This window comes from Melospiza melodia, chromosome 18, assembly GCF_035770615.1.
Source record: "Melospiza melodia melodia isolate bMelMel2 chromosome 18, bMelMel2.pri, whole genome shotgun sequence".
NCBI classification, from domain to species: Eukaryota; Metazoa; Chordata; class Aves; order Passeriformes; family Passerellidae; genus Melospiza; species Melospiza melodia.
This window is the reverse complement of record NC_086211.1, coordinates 7,620,163-7,645,508: the sequence shown is the minus strand read 5'-3', so window position 1 is coordinate 7,645,508 and position 25,346 is coordinate 7,620,163. Positions and strand designations below refer to the sequence as shown.

The following is a 25,346-nucleotide window of genomic DNA, read 5'->3' as shown; positions in this document are numbered from 1 at the left end:
AAGTTTATCTAGCAAGTTATTAGGAAGGTTAAAGCTTAATAATGGAGCTCTGTGCATTGTGTTTTAAGGCTTACAAACAGGTATTGTATTCAAAATAAGCAAGCATTGTTTAACCAAAGGTATCTGTGCTTATAGTGGTTGGATAGAACTGCTGTCAATGTGCTTTTGCTTTGTGTGACTGGTCAAGAAGCTTATAAAGTAAATTGTAACATTAAGTTTTTTGGCCTGCTGCCTGGAATGTGAGCTGCTGGCATCTTCCCATTGTCATAATCATGTAATGAGACTGATGCTGAAAAATAAACAGCTCGGGGCGCTTTCAGCAGCAGCCCCATCTCATTCACATCTGTAAATAGCCCCCCTTGCTGGTGTCAATCTGGTCTTCACTCATTCCAGACAGTGTCAATAAACTTCTCACAGAACCAGGTCAAAGACCTGCAAAACCCAGGTGGACCATGTATAGGAATGGTGGTCTAGCCCTGAATGTGCTTCCACAAGAATCCTCTTCCACCACTTAAGTGAATTTAATTGCAGTCCCAATGAACATTAATCCCAGCAGAGATTAAACTGTGCCCATGGGGAATCAGCATAAACTGTTTTCCTTTGTGTGTCTCCTTGTTACCTCCTCATCAGTGGAGACCAGCTGACAGCCTCCTGAGGTGTGCTGCATGTGGAGCCCTATTTATTTGCAAGAACTGTGGAGTAAAGAAGTTAATAATTCACCTTTAATCTCAAAATGTGCTTATTTAATTACATTTGGATAGCAAACAAGCCACCTGTCATGACCTGCACTTTTTAGCAAACCACCAGAAAATGTAAGAGGTCCAGCACTTTACAACTTTCCCTCTCTTGCTGTCTGGTGTGACAGGTGAGGGTCAGGAGCTCTCCACGCTTCCTCTCAGCGCTGTATTCTTTACTGCAGTGATGGAGCATTCTTCCATTCAAATGGATGTTCCTTCCTTTTCTAAGTTTTCCCCATTTTCCCCCTGCTTACATAAGAAAGTGATTATTAGCATTAACAATTTTGAAACAGAGATTTTGAACACCTGTTTCTAAAATGAAATTCTGATGTGTTCTTCCTTCCCTAATTGGGTAAGAAAAGGTTTCAAATTTTCAGAATAATTTCTGCTTTATCAGGTCCTTGCAGGAAGAAACTACTATTGTCCAGCAGTTTCACCTGTATCCCTTCTTTAACATGTGGTTAAGGGACCTCACATAACTAGAATGTGAGTCATATTTGTGACTTTGTGTGTTAGCCATGGTATTTTTCTAACTGGAATTAAATTTTGTTTCTATTTCTGCATTTTTTACTACTTGATAATAAAAAAATAATGAACTGTTCCTTGCTGCCCCTTTGGGCTCAACCCCTAGCTTCAATGACATTTTCTGGAGATCACTCTAGGTATGCTTTTTGCAGTGTTAGACCCTTCTTTTTGGGAGCAGTTAATCCCCTTTGAAAACAAGAGGGCTGTTTTGGAGAGCAATCAGTTGAAATCTTGCTGCAGATCTTGTTCTGCAAAATAGTGTGGTTTTATGTCTTGGTCTGTTTGCCATGGCATACACACCTTTCTGAAGAGTAGTTTTCTTAATAATAAAGCCACTGTTTAAGCAAAATTGACAGTATTTTAAGAACCCCTGAGAACTGATCCCAGTAAAACTAGGAGTTGAATTGGATTCAGAAGAGAAGTCACACATAACAAGCCATGGAAACTAAATTCTTTACTTTTTATTTTTTTATTCAGCTCTGTATTCACTTGAGATGAGTCATTCTTCCATTGAACTCCTTCCAGGAAGGATTCCCCACAATCCTGAGAATGTTTCTCTTTCTCTGAACTATTAAAGTTCTTTCTCTGTTATTACAGTTTCCTTTTGGCTGAAATCCTCTTTGATTGCTCCCGAAGGATCCTTTTTAAAAAAGGAAATGCAAGAAGAAAATTGCTTATTATAAATGTTCACAAAGACTCTAGTAATTCTTAATAAAAAATTTTAAAATTTAAGATTAGTTGAAATGCAGATTTTCATCTTTTCCAACCAAGGAACTTGAGGTCTTGTTAATGAGGTCAGAAGTAGTACAGCTGTTGCTAAAATGCACTTTGTTTTCAAACCTTTTCAGTGGTTTATGGCAAAGCTTAGATGGAGCTTTGTGTGAAGATTTAATATGAACTTAGAATACTATGTGTGCTGATGGGCACAAGACTGTCTTTCTTTGGCAATCTCAAAAGGAACTCCCCTATTTATCTTGTTTGTGTGTTTGTCAAAGCCCTGAGGTGAGGATGAGGAATTACTTAAAGAGGGAAGTTCATATCAAGCACTGTACTGCAAATGGTCTAATATTGCAATCTTCTGGGAAAATGTGGTGGGTGTCAGGAAGGGGTGGAAAAAGTGAACAGATGAGAAAATACCAATTACTTATCCCTTTTGCTACACAGAGCATGGTTTTGAGTGGTATTTTCTAAGCTGACTTTTTTATTTATTCTCTTATGGGAAATGAAGCATGGAGGAGTGATAGCAGAATATACGGAGCTCAAATATTGCATGTAAAAGCCTGTGTAGAACTCAACAGATCTGCTTGAAACACAGCACTAAGGAACATGCAAGAGGCAGACATCAGGTGTAGGCTTTGGGTATTGGAAAGCAGAATTTTGCAGTGGTTGGGTGTCTGGTCCTGCTCTGCAGCCTTCTGTGTCCCAGAACTAGTTCAGTCATCTCTCTCCAGCAGTAACTACATAATTATATTGAAGCACTGAATGCAGGAGAAAAATCAAAGCCTCTGCTGGAAATCAGTCTGCAAACTTAAAACTGTTTCTCCACCCACAGCCAGTTTTCCTACCAGCTGAAAAGAGTGTTAATAACAATTGCTAGCCTGTGGTCCCACTTCATGCTGGGCAGAAAGGGCCCAGGATTCTTACACTGGGTGGACAGTGTCTCCATTTACACATCAGGATTTGTCCTGTTCCCTGTAGTTCTGTGTGGAGCTCAGTCTCACTGCTCACTTACCACACGTCTTTTTGCAGTGAAGGGGCTGTGATTAAATAACAGGCAGCTGTGGGACAGCTCTGATTTACAGTGCAGAAAAAAGGGTCAAGGAACTGGCAACAGTCACAACCAGACTGCCCAGAGAAGGGACATCCTGTGCTCTCAGCTGTGCCCTTGTTTTAGGAGGAAGAGAAGCTGCACTGAATGTAGCAGAATGAGGTGAGCAATGGGGATTTGAACAGCTCTGACTCTGACACAAAGCTGTGGCTTTGTTTTTTTCCAGCTAAAATGGTGAGCAGGTGTTGCTGCACACCTGCCAGGGTGCAGGCTCCTTTGTGCTGGCTGCCAGGGCTGCTGTGTGACTCAGGGATGACACCAGCACTGGGGATGAGGCTTTGTGTGACAGCAACAGGGATGTGAGTGGGTGTGTGCCTGCCAGGCTGTGGTACATGCCTGCACCTGCTGTGGGGATGGAACCAGCCATGAACTGGTCAGAAGCACCCCAGCATTGGCACAAACAGGGACCAGCAGGGTGATGGGCTGGGATGGCACCAACCATGATTCAATTGGCACAAACAGGGGACCAGCAGGGTGATGGGCTGCAGCCAGCTCAGGGATGTCTCATAGCTGGGAACCTGCCTGGCTTGCAGCAGATCAGGTCTGGGTCAAATTCCTACCTCCTCTCCTGCTTCTGCTTTCTTCTTTCTTTGTTCTTCTAAGAATTCAGAGAATGCCTCCAGTGTGTATTCCCCAGTATAGGCCACTTCCTGAAAAAGAATTAAAGTATGTAACTCTACACAAAATTCTGGAAATAATGGCAAAATGGGGTGGAGGATTTGGGTTCTTTAGACTGACCAAACTCTAGAATTTTGTGCTCAGTTAAGAAAGCAAGGACAGAGGCACAGCAGGTTCCAACATTATATGAAAACTGAGTGTAAAGAAGAATGTGTATTTTCCTTAGAAGAAAAGGATTTTTATACTAAACAACCATTATTTTCTGGTATTAGTTTGGGATCCTGCCAGCTACTGACATCAGTGGGGTTTTTTTGTGCTTAACAATAAACATTGGCAAGATATTCTGAAGAGCAGAGTCTTTTAAGTGTCCAGCCATGCTATTCAAAACTGTTCAAAGATTTTGAAGGAAATTCAAATTCTGGAATAGTTTTGAAATGCACTGTTGCACAGCTTGAAAGAAGAGGATGAAGATGAACAGTGACATTAATTTTCTTATGCTGCACCTTAAATTGAGGATTTCCTGAGGATTTTCTTCTGAGAAAGTTTAATGAAAGAAGTAGTTTCAGTGTGTCGAGGCACCATATTGTATTTTAAAGATTCCTACCAAAAAAACCTTTGCTCTCTGGAAGTATCAAAGGGTTTTTGCACAAGTTTTTTAGAAAAAAGTTGTAGAAGTTCATGTAAGTGACACTGGGAATTGTCTGCTGTTATCTGAGTATATTTAGAAATAGGTGGAGACCAATTCTCAGCTGGGTTAAGTTCACTCCCACTGAGGCCAATAACGTTGTGTTACTTTACAGTGGCCACTCTTACACCTGATTTGAGTTCAAAGGACTGCAATGAAAAAACCTCCACACTGGTGAGTTCACTAAAATGGTACATTTTTTATATACTAAAATTTTGGTATTTCCATTCAATTTTAATATAAAGTGTGGCAGCTTTGAAACTACTTTTTAATGGTTTTAATGTTTGTAAGTTTAAGTTTCTTCAGAAAGATTTTTTTATTTCTCTAGAGGCAATTAACATTCTCAGCTGAGTCTTGATTTTATCAACTTTGATGATGGCTGGAACAGCAGTTTCTCAGAGCCTGAAGATCTGTAAAGCCAGAGAAGCAGCTGATTCCTGCAGTGGTTACTGGGGATAAGTGTTAACACTTTTCATTGCAGTAATCTGTGCATGGGAGTATGTAAAAGTTATTTTTCTCACTTAACCCAGAGAAACAGACACCTGCAGGAACCTGCACTGCTAGCCAAGCACAAGATGAAGTCTCTGCACTTGAGGGAAGTAGTGCAAAAGCAAGGTGCACAAGGAAGTACTTGAGATTTCAAATACCCTTTAATTCCAGAGTATTTTTAATTATGACACAATCTCTTAATAGTTAATGAAAGTTAATGAAAGTAAACCAGTTTACTTTTTTGTTTTTGTATTTGGTTTTTTTGCAAAATGACATTAATTTTGAGCATTTAAAGAGTTTCTGCTTTTCTGCTAGAAGACTAAACATTGTGTAAGTGTGCAGGACTGCAGTTCAATCCATCAGAAGTTGTGCATGCACATCTGAGAGGAATATCTCTCCGAGATTAAATGAGGACATGGGTAAATGTCTTAGAATTTAATTTAAGTTTACTACTAAGAAGAAAAATGAAAAGCTTAGTAATGCCTTAATTATAGTGGTATCTTTTTTTTTACTTCAGCAATATTTTCTTTTTAATTAGATAATCTACATAGATGGAGAATGTAGCTATTTAATACTTCTTTTGCCTCCACTTTCAGCAGCATTTTCTAATTATTGTGTAACACAGCTGATTGATTAGGTAGCATACTGCAAAAATCATTGGTCTTGACAACAAATATTTATTACCAGTGGAGGCTGGGATACCAGAACAAAGTAAAATTACTGGCTTAAATGTATAGAAGAAAGGTTTTGATTTGGGTTTTGTGAAAATGTGGAGGAAAATAACAGGAGCAGTAGCAACATTTTAGAGACACTTATCATACATGCTCTGGAAATAACTGGCACAAGCAGTTCTTTGAGAGAACTTCTCTTGTCGTGGTTTGAAGTAAAAAGGCACTGCAGTCATTGGGAGGTGTCTGTAAATTCACTCCAAGCTGAGAGTGTTGCCGGAACCCAACAGGCTGATTGGAGATGGTTAAACAGCAGGACGTGGGGCCCTGAGGACTTGTAGTGCAAGGGAGTAAATGATACCTGACATGAGACAATAGAAGGGTTTCCCTCATATACAGGATGAGACAGTAGAAGGGTTTCATCTCTAATTCTGGTTCTTGGCAGCAATGCCTACTCAGAAGCCAGTGCTGAGCAGAAATGACCAAATCTTTCCTAGTGACAGGACTCCTTTCTCCTTGTGACACCTGTGCACAAGCCCCCTGCTTGCTGAGCCTCCCCAATCTCCCCCAGAGCCTCTCACCTGGTGATGGGCCCCAGCAGGGAAGAGCGTGAAGAACGGGTAGCGGTCCAGAGCCACGGCCAGGATGTCGTTTGCTGTGACATCAATCTTTGCAATCATTATGTCTTTGTGGCTCTCATATTGCTCTCCCAGCTTATCCCAGACTGGCAGGAGTTTTCTGCACTCATGGGACCAAGGGGCATCTGTAAATTTAAGAATAAAAGTATAAGGACACAGAAGTGCATGTGGTGGTGCAATCACTGGGACCTACCTCGCCCTTCAGGTTAGCAGGGTTTGTGGCAAATATCTGCTTGAAACCATTTGCCCTTCATGAATTTCACGTTTCCATGTGGTGATAACTAGTTATTCACTAACACATTTCTGATAGCAGTGCTGCTTTAGCTCTCTGTAGCCTCTTATGACTGTAACAAACACAGAACTTGGACTTTGCTAGAGGGGTGTGCCACAGAACCAGTGCAACTCACCTGAAGCCTTGCATCATTCCTGTGTTGAAATACTTGTCAGAACTACAAAATACTCCTGCATAGTAAAATGAACTGTGCTATGCTAATAAATAAACTACACTATGTTGGCTCTAGGAAGAGGAGTTTGAGTCATGGTGCTGTTTTGACTCAGCACTGCACTGATGCAGGTCACCAGAAAAGCAAACTGCTGAGAACCCAGTGTCCCTTTAAAAAGCTCACAACACAGTTGCAGTCGCTCAGTCAGGATAACAATGCTCACACTTGGTTCCCACAGAATTAAAATTTCAGGAGCACTTGACTGAATACAGTACATTCCCTGCCTTTCATTTCCAGAGGACTTGGTTCAGTTCTTGCTTAGCTCATTCAGTTTGTTCATGATACTGAAATGTAAAAATTACTCGTGTGAGTGACGCAGCTGCAGCCAGCAAGGAGGGTGGCAGGAATGTCCTACCTTTAGGAATTTCTGGAATTGAGGGCAGTACAGCTAGTTGTCTGTACTGCTGTTAATGTTGTGTGTTTGTTTTACTGAAATTACTGAGGCACAAACTAATCCCTGCTGGCTGGTACAAGGATAGGACAGAGGTTTCTTGCTGGAAAGAGTCATGTAAGGAAGCCACATCCCTTGCAGACAGAGAAGGAAAAAAGAGTTCCAATTTCCTAAACCACAATTCCTATCTGGGATTTAATCCTAGAGCATTATAAGCAGACAATCTCAGTTAACTCTCCCTCTGCCCTTGGAAGACAGCCTGGCTCATGCTGTGCAACACGTTTCCATCCTACAGCACAATGTTCCAGTGTCCTGTTGTCTTTCAACACAGAGATTTCATATGGCCTTGACCAATATTTACTGAAGAGATCCAGTGCTACTCAGTGCAACACTAAGTCAGCAAAGGTATCACAGCATTTCCACAGATTTGACACAAATTTTTCTTCAATTCTTTCCAGAAACACTAAAAATTCATTGAGGTCAGATTCTGTAAAGTGCAAAGGTCAGTTTGGTATATAAGCATGAGCTTTGATTTTTTTCCTTCCAATTGATCATGTTATAGCAGTTTAAAATCTGAATTCAATGACAACACTTACAAAACATAACAAATACAGTCATGGTCTTATTGAAGATGACACTGTTGAAATTCTTCCCAACAAGCACTTTGACAGGCATCTTGTCCCAGTCTTGCGGAATTTCTTCACTAGGGAGATGTTGCTAAGCAGAAAAAGAAACATTGCTGTGAAAGTGCAGGGAACATTGAGAAACTGTACTCTGGCTCAAGTTAATGTGAGTCTGATGGGACATTACCTAATGTGCTCTGTTGCTGTCTGATAACTCTTTTCTATCATTACATCCTGGTCAGCCATGGTTCCACCTTCTCTCCCTTGAGCAGGAGCTGGGATCTCACACCCCAGGGTGGTTGGTGCTCAGAACTATTTGTCCCTCTCTTGAATACAGACTCTGTAGCAGACTGTCTGAAAATGATTTTTGGAACGCAGCTGTATTCCTCATCCTGAATTCTGTTCCAATGTTCAGAAGCTGGACTACTGAACAGTTTATGTGTTGTGGGCTTTCAAAAGTGATGTAAAACACACCAGGAAGTGTTCATTGATGCTTAAATCTCTGCCTTCACTATCAGTCATGGTCTCCACATGACTTCTACAATTTACAGAGCAGGAGCTGGGAATTTCTCTTCTTTAACACCACGGCACAGTAACAGAAAGGCACATGTGCCCCATGGAAGCAGATCTTGGTAAGAAAGAGGCCACATCCCCTCTGCTTCCATCCTTCTGCTGCCTTCCAACACTAAATACAGGATCTACCTACTCACATTTCTTAAATTCTGCCTGCTCTCAGACTGCTTTATCTTGTCTCCCTGTAACTCACCCTGAGGAGCACTGAATAAGCACAGCATTTTAATGCATTTTTCACATGAGTGTGATGATGCCTCATTATGGCAACAAATGCTGTATTTACCATTGGGAACAATCCCCCTGGGAAAATTCACTTTGCTAAACTTGCTTTAAACAAATACCAAATGTTAATCCCCTCTGAAACCATCACTTTTTGATTTACTGGATTTTCCTATAACCTTAAAATCTGTTGCAATGATTGTTTGCATCTCTCCCCAGCAAGGGAAAGGAAATATCTCCATTATAGTATTGGAAAGATAGAGGCATAGGGATTTTTTAAACCACTCAAATAAAACAGCTGGCATCAGTTTAAATATTGGACATAAATGATCAATCCAAGATTTACATTGGAGGACTTGTAGTCCACCTCAGTTGTTAAATACAGAGGAAGGCTCTGTCAACAGCCGTAGATGGTAGAGTAATGAATTAGGGTGACAGTAGATTAATAAACCAGTGATCACAACAGGACACTGTTCTAATTTAAAGAGGGGGTGCTCTGCCAAGTTTTTGCTGTGTTTTAGCTGGTGCAGAGGAGAGCTGTCTCATTAGTAAAGGACATACCTTTGCTTTTCCATGTAGGTAGCTCTGGCAGAAGTCTTTCAGGTTCTCCACAGTCACCTCATCTGCAGGCATTTTGTACCTGGCCTCGCTGGTGAGATTGAGGATCCTCACAGCAGGAACATCGATGTCCCTGATGCGGAAATACTCAAAAATCCGTCCATTCCTTGCTTCATCAGTATCCACCAAAACAAACAGCATCTGGTGATAAAGAGAGAATCATGCACCTGGTGTGGCCTTCCAGCTTTGGTTTAGCCATTATGGAGAAATGGACTGTGGAGCTTGGCAGTGGGGAAGGGTCTAACCTTAAATTCAAGGAACTGTGTTGGATCATTTTTGGTCTCAGACCAAAACCCAAAAGCTCTGTGGATTTTATTACACCTTGATCCTAGTTAATAACAAATGCTAAAGCAGCCAAAAGTACTGAAGCTTTTCCCTCTGTCCCTTCGCAGTGCTTTGCTATCACATCTTTCAGTAACACTTCTAAATTACCCCCCAAAGTGCTTATTACTCTTCTTCATAAATCTTAACAGGACAGAAGAGCTGAAATACCTGTAATCTATATGGATTTACCAATATGTGATATTTTACTACAAGATGAATTACTGTTCTTCAGTGTATCATGTACCTGGAGCAGGAGTAGCACCATGGAAAACCAAAGTACTTGTGTATTGTGTATACTGCCTATAACTGCATATTGCACCTTGCAATATTCCACAGCTTTTGGAGCTCTGGCCTTTTCTTTGGGCAATATTCTGAGATCCTTGTGTTATTTCCTGTTGGACCCAGAAATTACCAGAATTTTGCTAAAACTATCTTTGGTTGGAAGATGCTCCCAGAAAATTATATTTGTAAAATCTGAAACAAGCTAATTTGGAGCAGCTGGAATTACTGCTCCTCTTTGTGGTCTTTGTATTTTAAAAAAATCACTTCCAAGTGAAGTTTATCTTTCAGCTTGTCCTTAACAAATTCAGATAATTGTTAATGAAACTGTTTTTAAATGGTTGGTAGCGTTAGAAGATGGACTGACAGCAGTGTATTTTTACCAGTAATATCGGTGAGTGATTTTCCACTGATCTTTTGGCATTCCCATTTGCAAATCTGGATTCAGAGTTACAAACCTTTCCTCTGAATTGTGCAGCAGCAGACTGGTAGTTTTCGTAAATCTCATTGAATGTCTCCGAGTTCATTGGGGTGAACAGCAGGATGTGATTTTCAACAGGGACATCAAAAATCTTCACAGATGTCTGGGAAACAAAAGACTCAACATCTGCTCCACTCTTTGTAGGCAGAACAGTGAATCAGAGGCTCAGCATATCAGTATCCCTAGGCTCTGCTATTGCAAATTTTACTTTTTAACTCAGTTCTCAGTCATTTCCATAACCATTGGATTTTGTTTCATTGTTTTAAAGCAGATATAGTAAGAAGAATCAGCAGCTGCTAAGAGGGGGTTTTTTTCTGTTCCAGGAAAAACCTCATAGTTATTCACAGATTTTTACAGTCTGAAGGGACTGTGATCTTTAGTCTGAGTTCCTGTATAAAACACAGAGAAGAATTGATGCTGAAAGTAAAAGGTGGTGTTACCCAGGGAGGCCCAGCTGCTGCAGCTGTGGGGCAAGACCTGGCTGGGCACTCCCTTCCCTTCTAGGTGGCATCAGCAGCTGGGATCTCCTTCCCTGCACAGGACCACCTTTCCTCATGCCCACCCTACAATCAGAGGCAATGGGGTGTCCCCCAGGCAAGCAGGGATTTCCATGTCTTTCCATTCCTACCCACACTAGCAACAATTTCTGCTGGTTTCTTTCCTTCTTGCCCTGGCCCAGAGCTCCCTGTGGCTGTGTTGGGGTGGAGTGTTTGGAGCAAGGATTAGGGACTGACCTTCCAACCTCCCACCCCACTTCTCTGCTGCAGAAGCAGCCCAAGCCTTGTTGTTGGCCCCACAGGAGAGAGGTGTTTGCATGCTCAGAACTCACTGTTCCACCAGCCACTCTTCATCTTCTCTAGGAAAATACATCTTGCCAGAGAGAAGCATCATTTGGCCTGGGTTAGACCAAGGGCTGGGTTCTGCTGACATTTTTTAGATGTGTTTAAGAGTGGCCTTGTCAAGCGAGCAAAGACAATTCTCACTCCCTAAGGTGCAGAGTAGCTCTCTGGGTCTCTTTCTGCATGCATTTCTTTCTTTCTCCCATAGTTTTTGCTAACACAGTGAAATGCACGTACCTCAATGTTATATTCAGTTACCAAATCCAAGGTAAAGGTTTTGATTATCCTTGTCAGGCCCAGTTTGCTCTGCCTACCATCTTCAAGCACTTCATTATGCACAGGTTTTCCCTGGACAAACAGTGAAGTTTGTGAGGTTGTTGGCCTTATCAACTATAGGAACAAAATGACAGGCTTTAAAAGTGAGAGTTTTATGATCCTCAGCAACTGAAATTCCATAGCTTGTAAGATGAATGTCACAGCTAGATTGCAGAACAAGATTACAGCTAAAATTCAAGGTACAGCTGACAGTTTTAATTTGTTCAGTAATGTTGACATACTGAAAGATCTTTCCTACATCTGTACACATTATCTGTGAGATATGCTTGCTCAGGAAATCATGGGTCTGACTACTACCTAGTCTAAATATTGCTGCTACTCTGTGTAGTTTTGGTTTTGTTGTTGGCCACTTCTGTTGTGGACTGGAAGAAATTTACTGGTCAAAAGCAACACACAAAAAAAGAGGTGAATGTCTGCAAATCTCACTGAACTTTGGCAGCAAATGTTGATTAGAATGCAGATTGGAAAGTAAAGCTTTTATATCCAGATCCTTAAGCATAAAATTTATATATAACCTGAAAAATTCCCAAACTGCCTTTCCAGAGCCCACAGCTGTCACCACACCTTACCTGCTAGACTTTTGTACTCCTACCTCCTTAAACACAACGAGAGAGTTCCTTTGGACACCGTAGTTGGCACAGACCTCCTCACTGGCTGTCATCCCAAAAGGCATCTCTGGCACATCTCTGGCTGTCTCACAGAAAACTTCCACACTGTCACTGTGAAGTTCCTAGTCCCAGAAAGAGTATTTATTAAGACTTTACCCTACATCCTGCCAAGATGTGTAGGAGTCAGAGCTCCAGGTGAAGCAGGCCCCTAAAACCTTGTGAAGTAAAGAGCCAAGTGTAATTGTAAAGTGGATAAGGCTTCCCAGGATTACCTCTAAGTGGGGTCCTAGGAGTGCTGAGACACAGCTTGTGCTGGCTGGCCTGGGTCAGCAGGGATGGTGAGGGGTCCCCTCTGTCCTCCCTGCCCTCCCCTGGCACTGCCACCCTCTGCAGAGCCTGGAGGGATGGTGCAGCTGCTGCCCCGCACAGCTGGCAGGAGGTGAGGGGTGACAGGAGGGCTCTCTGCTCTCTAGAGGAGCTGGCTGGCACATCTGGGGCTTTTCACTGAGTGCTCTTCAAGGCAGGGACCTTGACTTCTGCATCTGTCAAGCAGTCACTGTGCTGTCCACCCTCAAACTAATAGTAAATAAGCAGGATGAAAGGCAACAGCACTTCCAGATTTGATTTAATCAATTATTTCATGCTAGATGAATAGTAATTTGTATGCTGAGACCTTCCAACACATCCTGGCACTCATATTTGTGAGCAATCTGTGAGTAATAGAAGCCCAAATACGGCTCCTAATTTCCTTGGACACTGTTTTGTTGGTTTTTACCCATTAAATTTCTGACATGCCCTAGCTCATGCTCATCTGTTGTCATTTCAGCCCTGAGCAAAGCCAGTGTCCAGTCAAACACATCTACAGGCAATATCTGCTATCAGGGTGGTTCAGGGAACTCTTTGGCATCACTGTGATAAAAAGAGCTTCTCAATTTCCCCCAGTGCTGGAAAACTGCCTCCCTTCCTTCCTAAAAGGCTGCAAGCAGATTGCTGCAAAGCAAAATTCTGGGCACTGAGCATCTTCACAGTTTGTCCTGCTATGTTCCATGTGCTCACCAGCTTTGTTACTATGGGGCAATTTGGTATTGAATCCTGTTTTCCATATCCACAGAACTTGGACTATCTGCTGTAGCCAGCACATTTGGGATATTATCAGTTCAGGTATGAGTCCAGACATTGTGCTTTAACTAGGCAGAGAGATAACAGAATAAAAGTCTCTTTAGTTAGAGAAAATCCTTGATTGAATTTCCAGATATTAAAGATCTCAAGGACACATTGAAAAAGCAGGGAAAAGCTGTTTCTATTTTACTCACTCTGACAGCATTTCTATTGACTGCTGATCACTAGCATTCAGCCCAAATCCTAAGAACCTTATTCTGCTCTGGAAATTGGTAGAATTTGCTTGAGAAAGGACTACATGTGTTGGATCATACACAGTGGTAATATTTTCTGACTTCCCATCAATGCAGATTTGGCCTTCTTCACATCAGGAAAATTTGGGGGAGTTTGGCAGAAAGCCTTTCTCTGAGGATGCAGGAAACGCTGCTGTGACCAGCCAGGGCTGTGCAGACACTGCTGGAGCACCCTGCTCTCAGAAGCAGATCTCAGGGTCTCTGTGCCCAGGTACTGGTTAAGGAAATGTGCTGTGGTGTAAGATTTCCTAATTTCTGCCTCTGCTTGTCTAAAAGTGTGAAAAAATAGATAGAGACTGTTAATTTTTTCAAATGTAGACAAACCGAGGGTCTGCATTTTTCTGGTGAGTTCTTGGTCTTTTGGATGTGTGGGCTCTGGTGGTGATAGCAAGCAGTGTATCCCAAAGCTGGAACAGAACCAGCCTTTTGAGTTTTCCAGATAATTACCCTAAAGAAGCCAATCACTGCTAAATCACCAGCTTTTATGATGGCTTCAGCCTGATCAGTAGAGTTGATTAAAACAGTGCTAGGTCCTGTTCTTCTTTTTACCCACGTAATAAAGGCTGAGGCTTTTCTGACTCCTGTGGAAGGAAAAGAGAGTTAAAATGAAAATCAAAATGAATGGCAGAAATTTCTGTGCAATCAGAACAGAGGCAGTGGAGGTGCAGAGGGATGCTGAATACAAATGGACTTGGGCTCCTTAGGACTGAGGTCCAAGCTGACTGAGGGGGGTTTGAGGTATCCAAGTTCAGCCTCAGGTTCTGGCCACCATTTAAACTATTGTGACTCTAGAAGACCAAGAATGGATCAGCACAGCTTTTTCTGAGACCTCTGCAAATGGTTTTATGTCCAGTTAAATGATTAATCACACGTGGAGAGGAGAGATGTGGAAATTCAGACAGGTAGGAAACCTGTCCTGCAAGATTTCATGTGTCCCAAAATCACAGTGAGCTATAAAGTGCTATCGACCTAAGGTTTAATCCAGAATGACTTCAAACCAATTGCAGATTTTATTGAACTGTTTGTTCAATTACATTAGGTGCCAAAATTGTTCCTTTGATGCTGCAGGAGGGATCTGATAGGCACAGAGACGTGCTAAAATTCCTCTGTGGGCCCATAGCATCACTTCAGTTTAGACATAAGAAACAAAGCTGAAGTGTCAAAGTTGTCATTTAGTTCTGGATTGTTCCATCTTTTGGCTTCCAAATTACTACTACCAGTTTTACTGAGATTATAGTCAGTCTGTTTATTTGGTAAATTGTCCTAAGCTTTCAGAAGTTTTAAAATATTGAGTCTCTTTAAAAATTACATTTTTAAGCTATCGTGTTTTCAGAGGAATTTGAGGTAACAAACTGAGGCTCAGGCCATTAAAATCTTAGCCCTTTCATCTCTGTATGACAGACAGGCTTGTTGCACCAGAGTAAGGGTTAATTAAAATCATACATTAAAAAGAAAAAGTTAAGTGTTAGAGTCAAGATGTATGGTACAAGTGGATTATCAGAGATGCAAGTCCTGCTACTGTGCATTTTAGCAGTCTGACAAGACCAAAATTGAGTCAGACTCTTTTACTGCCACAATTTTGCAGCAGACAGCACTGCAACTAGTTTAAAATACTTCCTTTTTTTTAAGTGAAGCAGGCAGTCATCTGCTCTGGAGTATACAGGCTGCAGAACAAAGTGCAGAGCAGTATCTAGTGGCCACATCGTGCTTCACTTCTGCTGTCCAAAGGCAGAATCAAGGTCTTGTCACTCGTGTCAGTGCTGTAGCCCCTAAGCATATTTTCTGTGTGGTTAATCTTTCTATTCAGTTCCTTTACTCAGCCTGTGGGCTGGCCAATTTCTGACCTTGCAGTTGTAACTGATGATTTCACAAAGCCTAGAATTTGGCTTTCATGTTATGTCCATTGCCAGGGACACCATTCAAAAATTCCATCTTCCATAAAGAGTTTAATTTATTAATTTATTTAAGCGAGGTCTGCAGGTTTTTTGTGCCATGAAGTTTGTACCAAGTCCTGTATGAGAAGTCACTGGGTGGCCAGTGCACATTTCCAGTTGCCAGTGCTCAGGGGCTAAAAAGCCAAACATGTACATTTTTGTTTTACTGTGTAAAACATGTTTTACTCAGTGTTGCACATAAGCATTTACCAGTGAACAAAATGTAATTTAAGCCATTGTTGGTGGCACATGTGCTCCAAATGATTGGTGCTGTCTGCCTTGGAAAAAGCACAGAGCAGCAGCCAGTTTCCCAGTTCCTGCATCTTGCTAGAAAGTGTGCCTGAAATAGCAGCTCTGCTGCAGGGCAACTGTGTGTGTGTGTGTTACAATTCTCTGTTCTCACTGTTTCACACCAGAAAACCTGCCAGGTTCACCAGTTTAAGAGAGGTTTTCTTGTCAATGCTGTAGATGTACTCAGAGGCTGCAGGTGGGGGTTTTGCTTTCAAGCACCTCTAATACAGGTTCAGAGTGGCACATCACGCTCTCAGTGGCATTTGTGCAGAGGCTGCTGTTTGCACAAGCCTGGGTGCTGGGCACTTGGTGAGAAATCCAATAGCAAGGAGGAGCAAGTTGCTAAAAATACTGAGATCTGGTTTCAGCAGGAGCCACTGGGGGCTCAGCAGTTAAAGATATCTTAGCACTGGGTTGTGTACAAGTTCAGGAGGCAAACTTTGAGTTCCTTTTTTTGTTTGTTGTATTAAACTTGTGACTCACCTGTATGTGCTCAGAGTACACCAACAGGTGCTTGGCCAAGTCAAGCAATTTTTATCACCTCTGTAAAAGTTCATCATTTTATGAAAAGCATAACCTTTCTTGTATGTACTCAAAGTGAACAAAAATGTTTAATAAGACCTGGATTTCTGGGATTGCTCAAGTCTGTGGTTGCCTTTGCTTAATAACTTTCTGTAAAATACTTCAAATTATTCCATGTTTTATTCTAAGCCACATATGAGCTCCCTCTGATGGCTATATGGCAAAATTATTTTCCTTAGCTTAGGAAGTGGATCTGTATGTTAAGGACCCAGTGAATTCCCAGTTCTTTGTTAGATGAAGTGTTGCTCCAGCTTCTTTCTGTAGGCACACTGCCCATGGGAATTGTAGTGGACCAGCAGAGTAACGGAGCAGTTTGGGGACCCAGTTCTTGTTTGGCATAAGTCATTAATGTTTATTGTAATAACTGGGAGTCCGTTGTCTTGTTGGGGTGATTCTGTACTTGGTGGAAGAAAACCAGTAATTAATTGGACTGTGTGAACTTAATAGAGAGAAGATACTCAGTTATGCCCTTGGAAGATGAATTCAGATTCAAGTTCCTGTATTGGTACAGAAGCAATTGCATATTTAACACCATGGGCAAAACCAGCTTCCCACCTTGTGTATTTTTATCTGAGCATCTATATTTTTCTTCTCAGCAGGGTAATAGATGGGTACACCCTGTCATTACAGATCATTATCTTATCAGTGCATGAGACAGTTTACCTTTGCATTCTATGGGATCTTCCCTGCTGCCATTCACAAAAAATTTCACAGTAGGAAAGGCTTGAATATTAAATTCTTTTCTCAAGTCATGTTGGTGTGTCACATCAATTTTGCCAAACTGGATTCTTGGAGCTTCTTTTTTAAGCTGTCGTGCAGCCTCAGCAAATTCTTCAGATAAATTCTGAGAAGACTGAGATAAAGTAACATCTGGAAAAAGCCAATCAAAAGCAAATGGGTTACATAAGCCACAGTGTGAAGCTTTCTAGTGGAGGCTGTTGTGTCAAGTGGTAGCTGGAGGGTTTGAATAAGGTCTTCTATGACTCAGAAGTAAATGAGGGATTATATTTACTTTCTTTGTATTGATGCGGGTTTTTCACTACTCCATATGTCCTTGAACCAACCACCTTGAACAACCAGCAACATTTCAATATTCTTCTGTTGGGAAAATATGTGGAGCAATTAAAAAGTAATTTGACTGACTATGCTAGCTAGGAGTTTAACAGAGGTGAAGGATAGAGTTAAATATTGCTCACATTAGGACTCTGTGATCAGCACTTCACTGAGGCAAGCTTTTGTAATGCAGAAAGCACTTTACCAGATGAGAGATGGAGGAGGGAAAGAGAGGAGCAGAGTGTGGTGTTTGAAAGGTGTTTGAAACATTTTTCACAAATACATGTTTGAAAGGACAGGTATTCCTCATGCTGTCCTGTGTGCCAGCCCCTCTCCAGCTCACATGGCAGCTGTGTCTTTGGTGGAAGGAGAGGGGACGTCCTAGGCTGGCACTGGAGCTGTAAAGTTACATTAACATTAATAAAGGGCAAGAGAAAGAAACCAGGCACACAGACTGCTCTGCATTCCAAGACAAGTAACAGATAAAGGCCTGGAGCTTTGTATTTTTGCAATTTGGGATGAAAAACCCAAATTTTGATTGAAATTGAGATACTCTGTCTTATTATTTTTTTTTATTATAAAGAAAAAACATATTTCTTTAGATTATGCACATAAAATTTTTTGTTTCTTCAATATACTTTGCAAATAGGAAAAGATGAAGAACATGCAGTTAAACTTGGTTTCACAAAATTGTTTGTTCTTTTGTGTATATAGGGGTGTTTTTGTGTATACACATGTTCAGATATATAACTGCACAAGCACATACACAAACACCAAAGCTGTTTTGTTACATAAATGTAACAAAACAACTGTCTTTTGTTCTTTCACAAAATAGCAGATGCACTTCCCTAGAACATACCTTGTGAAGACATTGCCCAGTGTGGTTATAACCAAAAAGTAAATGGGCATTTCTGTAAGAGTTCTAATACATGAAAGACAAATCCATATTCTAACTCAGTGCTGAGTTACATTCCTTGCATTATTCATCATTATCCTTGCTCTGAATCCCAGCCATCAGTCATTTTCTTCCACCTGACTGTTGCAGCAATGTGAAGATTAGCATCAAATAATGCTATTTTCTCCAAATATTGAAGGGATAGTGCCAGGCCCTTCCACATCCAGTCACAGACAGACCCATCTTGGCAGAGGCTCACAGAACCCTGCACTGGCAGAGCTGCTCCAGCTGCTAATATGCCAGAAGGTTCCTGTTACTAGAACAAAACTTGGAGTCTGCTCAGGGGATACTCAGACACCATGTGATGGAGAGAAGGTGCTTCTCTAAATAAAGTAAATAAGCCTGAAGACAGCAGTCCAAGCCCAAGTTGTGTTCTAATTGCTTCTAAAATTAGTGTTTCATCAAATAAGCTTATTATGATTTTTCAAAGAAATTTTACCCAAACTTTAATTTTCTATTTCCATTTGATAAAAATGGTCTTGTGAACCTTTCCCTCAGCAGGATTGTAATTTGTTATCTCCTAGCACTAAAAAAAGGGGAGGAAAAGTATCTCCAGTTGTACCTGAATATGCTGTAGAGACAACAGCAGAAAACCTGCAATTATGACCTGTCAGTGTAAGAAATTGCATGTCTACCCTATAAAAATGCTGCTGCTTCTAGGGACACTGAGTGTTGAGCCTTTGTGAAGTATTTTTGCAGAAAATGACTGCAAAGGTGGGCTATTCAATAAGACATGGAGTACTTGCAGTGCAGTTTGAGAGTGCTGATACACAGAGACTGCAGGTGGCAGGGCTGGCCCAGAACAGTCTCTGGGCTCTCCCACAGGGAGGGTGTGTGGCCCTGGACAGAGTGGAGTTGGAGCAGTAACCCCCATAGCAAACCAGGATCCAGCAGCTTTCTGCTAATTCTAGGTCAGTGTTTTACACCAGAGGCAATTTCAGTACAATGATTTTTTTTTCCCAATAACCTGAGGTTGCACAGCTGTTTTACCACAGCTGGGAAAGTGGAAGCTGAAATGCTTTTTGCACCGTGAAATAAGAAGGGGCAGAAGAAACTGTTGGTGAACTCTATAGAGAGAGTCTGAAATTTTACTAACATAAAAGAAATATTACACTTAGACATTAGACATTTAGGTTGATTGTCTGGGGGGAAGAGGGCGTAGGATCCATTTTTCTCTGAAATATTTTTATTCCAAACAGATATTTTAGGATGCTAGTGATCTCTTTTCACTGAATGGCCTGAGTAGTCAGAGTTGCAGCTAACTAGAATGTAAGCAGCATGTCAGATAATGAGAGTTGCTAGAGTTGGCAGCTCTGTGCTGCACCTGGGAGAAGTGCAGGACTCCTGCAGTCAGAGACAGGAGAACTTTAAGTGCCATTAACCTGCTAACTGTGAGACACAAGTTCAGTGAGAGAACAGACAGATAAAAACTGTTTCCTTGACTACCCAGAAATCATGTGGAAACATCCATCGTGCACCTTTCCCCTGCTTTCCGGAGTGATTAGACTCCTCTTCAGCTCTCCATCAATTCCTTTTCATTCCACTCATTCTCTGTTTGCCTCCCAGGTGCTTTATCTTTCAAGTCGTTTGAGTGTTGCAGGAAATCATCACTCCTTTTCTTTGGAGCCTTTTCTTGAGTTTTGTTTGGCTTTCTCTGGTTTAGACTTTTATTGACACCGATCACTTCAGGCCGTGGGATGAGGAAGCAGCTGCTGGGGCTAAGGTGGCATCACAGGCTCCCAACTCGAGGAGCATCAGCAGGGAACAAAGCAGACACGGAGAGGAGGCAGCAGAGCTGTGACAAGGTCACCAGGGAAGGCAGTGTGGGTGGCGGGACACCTGTGTAAACCAGTGTGCTGTGCCACAGCTGCCAGGAGCCAGAGGCCCTTCAAAGGCTGTCAGCTCAAGAACAGCATTGTATTAACATGCTGTTAATGAGAATGTTTCCATATCAGTAGTTTTGTAAATAAAAACAAAGATAAAGTAAGGGTTTGGAAATTGAAAGTGGGAGGAGAACCAGAAATCCTGTGTTTTGACTCTTCTCTCTTCAGTGCATTGACAACCTGAGTAAGCTGCTACTTCTTTTTCATGGTGCAGTTTACTGAGCTAAAATATATTGAAATGTGGACAGACAAATCTTTTGCTGACACATGAATGCATTTAATGACCCTAAAGAATTCTTGAAATGGGTGTACATAGAAGCACAATGAGTTAATTTTCCTTTAGCTCGTTGCTGGTGTCCTCCAATCTCATTATTCTGTCTGAACTGGTGGTTTAGGGATTGCAGCAGACATTGTGAATGTGCCTGTTGTCCTGCCAGATACTGATTTCCTGGCTGTTCTTTTCTGACATGGTCACAAAACCCTTTCAGCAGTCCCATTTCTCATCTGTACAGGCTGCTTTTACAGTTGCACTACACATATATAAATTTCTCTGTAGAAGAGTCTTGAGATGAAGGATAGATTCATGCTTAACCTATCAGAGTAGAAGGATGTTAATCTTGCTGCAGTTGCAAGCTTGCTTCTGTGACCTTGAATTCTCCTGTTCTTCCAGAGTGAGATACAGCCATAACCTCCTGTGCTGACCTCTCTACTTCTTAACTAAGGTTTGCAGTTCATTTGAGATTTCCTTCTATGTAAACATCAGGGTTTATTCTCAATCTGGGTTAGTGCAAGCATTCATTAAAATAACCATGTGAGAGACACCTCCATGAGGGACCCATGCTAGTAAGTAATTCTGCTGCAGGTAACTGCAATTTCTTCTTAATAACATCACCTTCAGCTTTTGTGCCTTAAAAAGGAGATGTTTGTCTTCAAGAGTAACCTTCATCTTGCCTATTAAATGTCATTATCTCAGTCCCAGGTTGCAGGAGTACTGTTGCTGACCCAGTGTCTCACTAGATGTACAAATGTTCTGCCAGGAAAGGTAAACATCACCTTCTCATAAATGGGAGTGTGCTTAGCACACAAAGCAGCAGCACAATGTCTGCACCACTTGTGTGCTTGTCTTTAGGTTATCCCCATGTTTATCTAGGATCTGAAAACTTTTCACTGGAAAGAACAGCAGCAGGCATTCTCAGAAGCCTGTGGAATCAAGCATTCACTTGGGTCTGTGTCTTTCCATGAATTCTTCTGATAACTTGGGGGAAATGGTGTTAACATGTGCTCTGAAGGCTGTGCTTTTGGCAAGTATACAAACTTTATTCTCTCTGTGATAGGCATATTTGTTAGAGTGATTGAGACTTTTTTATGGTGCTTATTTGCTTTTCTCTGCAGTGAAAGTCAACAGAGAGACTTCTATTCAGGCAGTGTGCAGTGTAAACACTGAAACTCTCCCATGCAGGCAGCACTGATCTGAGGTTTACCTTCTGCTGGTGACAAGTGCTCTGAGTTCTCTATGCTCAGGAGCATTTGTGTGGAATTTAGATCAGTTCAGTGTGGATTGGGAGATGCCACAGCCTGCAGCAGCAGAGCACTTTCAATGGAGGGCTGAGATGAGGTGCTGGGCAGGACTCACACACTGCTGGGTGATGCTTGCCTGGTTTTCAGACATGTTTTGGTGCACAGAACAGATAGGAGGAGAGAGGAAGAGCGCCGGGTTTCTGGGTCAATGCTTTGTTTTCACACTCAGCACTTGCCCTGTGCACTTTGCCCAGCTCCAGAGGGATCCATGCATTGCCTGGCTGAAAGTCAGCATGTATTTATAGCAACCCTTCCTGAAGGAAGGCAGACCTGGGACACTGTCAGGGTGGAACTGACAGGTACTAAAAGGGTTGGGAGTCACTGGGTAGAAAACGTCAAAACCGACCTCACCTGACAAATACAGTGGGATTGGTAAGTAAATAACAATGCAACAGGGAAAGGTTTTCTTATCATTGAGAGGTGATCTAAGGCACAGCCTTGAATGAAAGTTTGTAGCTCAAATTTTTCTGGTGTTGGTGCAGCACCAGAAGAAATCCTGTCTTCTGGGAAGCCTGGGATTCCTTCCCACTCTCTGTCTCTGTGATCTCTAATGAGTCAGGGAGAAAAAGAGCTCAGGTCTCACATTCATTCTGGGTTTCTGAAGCTGATTCCTGGCAGCCTCACAGATTTCCTGGGTGATCTGGGCAATATTGTTTTCTCTCACATTACCAAAGTTTCTTTAATAGTTCCTTGTTAACACAGGTTGTTTATTTAGATAGACTTTTAGAAGTAGCATATAAAAGATATGGTCTTTATGGCTTTTCTGTGCAGGTCCCATCTTTAGTCTCCTTGTGCTGTGGCAATGCAATTATTACAGCAAAGGAATCAGCTCACTCAGCATTGTGGAGTCAGGTTTCCTACACCCAGGGCAGTGTCCCACTGCAGGACAGTTTGTCACTGCCCCAGAGGCTGTTCAGTGGCATGTCCCCAAAGGGAGCCACAGAGATTGAGGCCAGTGATTCCCAGATCATGGATCAGTGCTGTGGAGCTCATCACTCCTGGGAGTGACTCCATCATTCTGCCCAGGGACTGTGGATGCCTTTATGGCTGTGGGGGAAAGGCAATCCAGGAGTTTTCAGTAAGGCCTTTGATCCAAACCAGAGTGATGAGGATCACTGGAGCGAGGTGTTTGGGGAGCAGAGCCTCATCTCTGGTTTTGGAAGATGTGGTGGGGAAGGGAAAAGTCTGTTTGTCCTTCCCTCCTGAAGAAGCCAGGGGTGAGATCAGAGAGGTCCAAGACTGCTCTGAAGAGGGGCAAGGAAGCCTGGGATAGAGCCCCACATCCTTGGAGTGCCCAAGTCCCTGAACAATTCTTCCTCTATCTCCTGTCTCTTTCTGAATTCTTTCATGTCTGTTTTCTGCTCATACTTGGTTGCAATCCTGAAGGGTGTTGCAATAACTCCCTGTTGATAATCTCTGCCAGTACCAAGAAAGTTTGTTTACAAACTCTCCTCTGACCTGGTCACTTGGATACTGTGCTTTGAGGCAGCTCTTACAATACAGAATACAGAATGACTAAGGGTTTTTTCTGGTAAGTTATTTTTCCACCAAAATGATGCATCTTCTGAGAAATAAAACAGTACACAACTGCAGATTGAATTTGGCAAATAGCTTTAAATCCTCCACAATTAGTAAACAAAATCTTCCAAAATTTCAACACTTTCAGAAGTATCTAAAAATTTAAAACACTATTTTTAAAATAATTTTCTAAATTGATTATTCTGAAAGATTAAAAACACTTGAAGTTTTACAACCTTCTTTCAGGATTAATGAAATATTTGGCATGATCCAAACATATTTCCAGTTTCCTGAGTCTGTTAGTGTATTTTAGATTTTGTTGTTGAAAATACAAGTGCTTTCATTTCAAGTTGACCTACACTACATCACTATTATTATTATCTTTATTGTATTCATTATATTCTTTATTTATGTTATTATCAGTTTTATTGTCTGTTGCTATAGTATTATACGGTATATAATAATATATATTAATATTAAAATTAAACATTCTATTCTATATAACATGTTATTGTTGCTATTATATATAATATAATATAATATAATATAATATAATATAATATAATATAATATAATATAATATAATATAATATAATATAATATAATATAATATAATATAATATAATATAATATAATATAATATAATATAATATAATATACATTACTATTATATTTTACTTTATTATAATTATATATCAGCAGTAAAATTCTCATTTGGTAGTGATGCAAAAGACCAAATTAGATGCACTTCTGCAAAATTAGGATATTGCCTTAATTTTGAATATCCCTTTCAAATATGAAACAGTTTGGGGGTTCAGTTTGTGCCTGTGTCTGACACCTGCTGCCAAAGGGGGTCTGGTTGGCAAGTGTTTGTGTAATTTCAGGTTAAGGTATGTGTGCACTGAGCTCAGGGAGTTTGGCTCAGCAGAACAAGGTCAAGCCCAAGCAAAAGAAATTAAGATTTTGCTGCCTTTTGCTGATCAAAGGGTTTCTGCTAGCAGCAAGCTGCTGGCCAGGGCAGATCCCTGTTTGGGGCAGCATCTGAACTTTTAGATGGGTAACATCACAAGGATCTGCCTCTTGGCTTTTGCCTTTGCAATGTATTTGATGGCCAGACCTTATAACAAGGTTAGTTATTCAAAAACCCCACCAGTTTTGTCCTCCAGGAGGAATGAACATGAACCTAAAAGAAGGACCACAAACCTGCCTCTACCTAATCAAGTGGTCCTTTCAGGGAAAAGGAACAATATAATGTAACTACAGATATCAAAATATTGTAAAAAGACAATCCCTGAAGCCCAAATGCTCACAGAGGAGAGATGCCATCCAAAAAATCTCATACAAAGTGCTGATGAAATTGCAAGAGGGAGAAAAGCACTCTCTGATTAACTTTTGTTTTGTTGGGTTTTTTTTTTTTAATATGTTTTACCCATCACTGCTGTGAAACACACACTTGCAAAATTAGGCAGTGGAAGCAAAGAATGCCAACTCAGCACTGTCTTATGCAGCAGACTGGTACTTAACCACCCCAAAAAAGAATAAATTACTGTAGTTATGATCAGAAATAGATACATAGAGGAAACCAAAACAAACAAGGACTACTAGGGGACAAAGCAATGGTAAAACAAGCATTCTTGAGTGCCCCAACATCAGTCACTCTCTGCAGAGCCACCAGGGTGAGAGAGGGGAAATTGATACTCACAGAACTTCACCAGGAGGTATTTGGTTTCCTTCAATGCTCTGTCAAAGTTGCTCTTTTTCAGCAAGAGGACGTGGTTCTCCTTCTTTATTTTGGGAAGCTTGGTTTGCTTTAGCTTTGCTTCATTTGGGCTTATGCTCTCTGCTGCCAGGAAGCCTGTGAGAAACAACAATAGAAGAAGGGAAAATTGATGTGTCTTCATCTTGTCCTGCCTTTATCCAGATGCTGAGAAAGAAAGAAGCAAAGGAGCATTAAGCAGTAGGGTTTGCTGCTCAAATGTCTGCAGCTGTATCAGCCAAACCAAGAGGCTGATAAGGTTGATAAGTTTGCCACCAGAGGAGCCAACTGCACCTTTCCATGGGAAGATCAAATTAATTAAGTACTTCCTCATCTTTAGCAGCGGTTGGGGGGGTGGAGAAGTTGGGAAGAAGTATGGGGAAGTTGGGTTTTCTGTGTCTG

At 41.4% G+C, this 25,346-nt stretch overlaps 2 protein-coding genes across 5 annotated transcripts in view; one reads left to right on the top strand and one right to left on the bottom strand.

The window, feature by feature from the left end:
- Positions 1-721: 721 nt before the first annotated feature.
- PDILT (protein disulfide isomerase like, testis expressed) lies at positions 722-25,177 on the bottom strand. 2 transcript variants are annotated; one of them, XM_063171913.1, is made up of 11 exons: positions 24,891-25,177; positions 16,865-17,071; positions 13,842-13,975; positions 11,967-12,104; positions 11,276-11,386; positions 10,177-10,302; positions 9,059-9,256; positions 7,679-7,799; positions 6,132-6,313; positions 3,651-3,740; positions 722-986 (listed from the first exon to the last, which is right to left on the bottom strand). In XM_063171913.1, exons 1-11 carry the CDS (start codon positions 25,087-25,089, stop codon positions 939-941), a joined length of 1,554 nt encoding a protein of 517 aa, XP_063027983.1. In that variant the 5' UTR covers positions 25,090-25,177; the 3' UTR covers positions 722-938. The 2 variants fall into 2 exon arrangements, with proteins under 2 accessions (XP_063027983.1, XP_063027982.1); XM_063171912.1 differs by lacking the exon at positions 722-986 and adding an exon at positions 1,702-1,902.
- LOC134426688 (acyl-coenzyme A synthetase ACSM4, mitochondrial-like) overlaps positions 4,491-25,346 on the top strand; it is a 32,835-nt gene continuing 11,979 nt past the window's right edge. The window contains exon 1 of one of the 3 annotated variants that reach the window (XM_063171902.1): positions 4,491-4,567. The gene's annotated coding sequence lies outside the window, so the exon portion shown is untranslated. Of the gene's footprint in view, positions 4,568-21,889; positions 22,043-23,120; positions 23,202-25,346 lie in introns of those variants that run through there. The other 2 variants (XM_063171901.1, XM_063171904.1) reach the window with 2 other exon arrangements.

Excerpts from the sequence above, each read along its gene's own strand:
- PDILT (XM_063171912.1), bottom strand. The coding sequence starts at position 25,089 with ATGAAGACACATCAATTTTCCCTTCTTCTATTGTTGTTTCTCACAGGC. Across the intron at positions 17,072-24,890 it reads ATACCTCCTGGTGAAGTTCT|ATGTTACTTTATCTCAGTCT; the intron begins GTGAGTATCAAT and ends GGCTTTTTCCAG. Across the intron at positions 13,976-16,864 it reads AGATCCCATAGAATGCAAAG|GAGTCAGAAAAGCCTCAGCC; the intron begins GTAAACTGTCTC and ends TTCCTTCCACAG.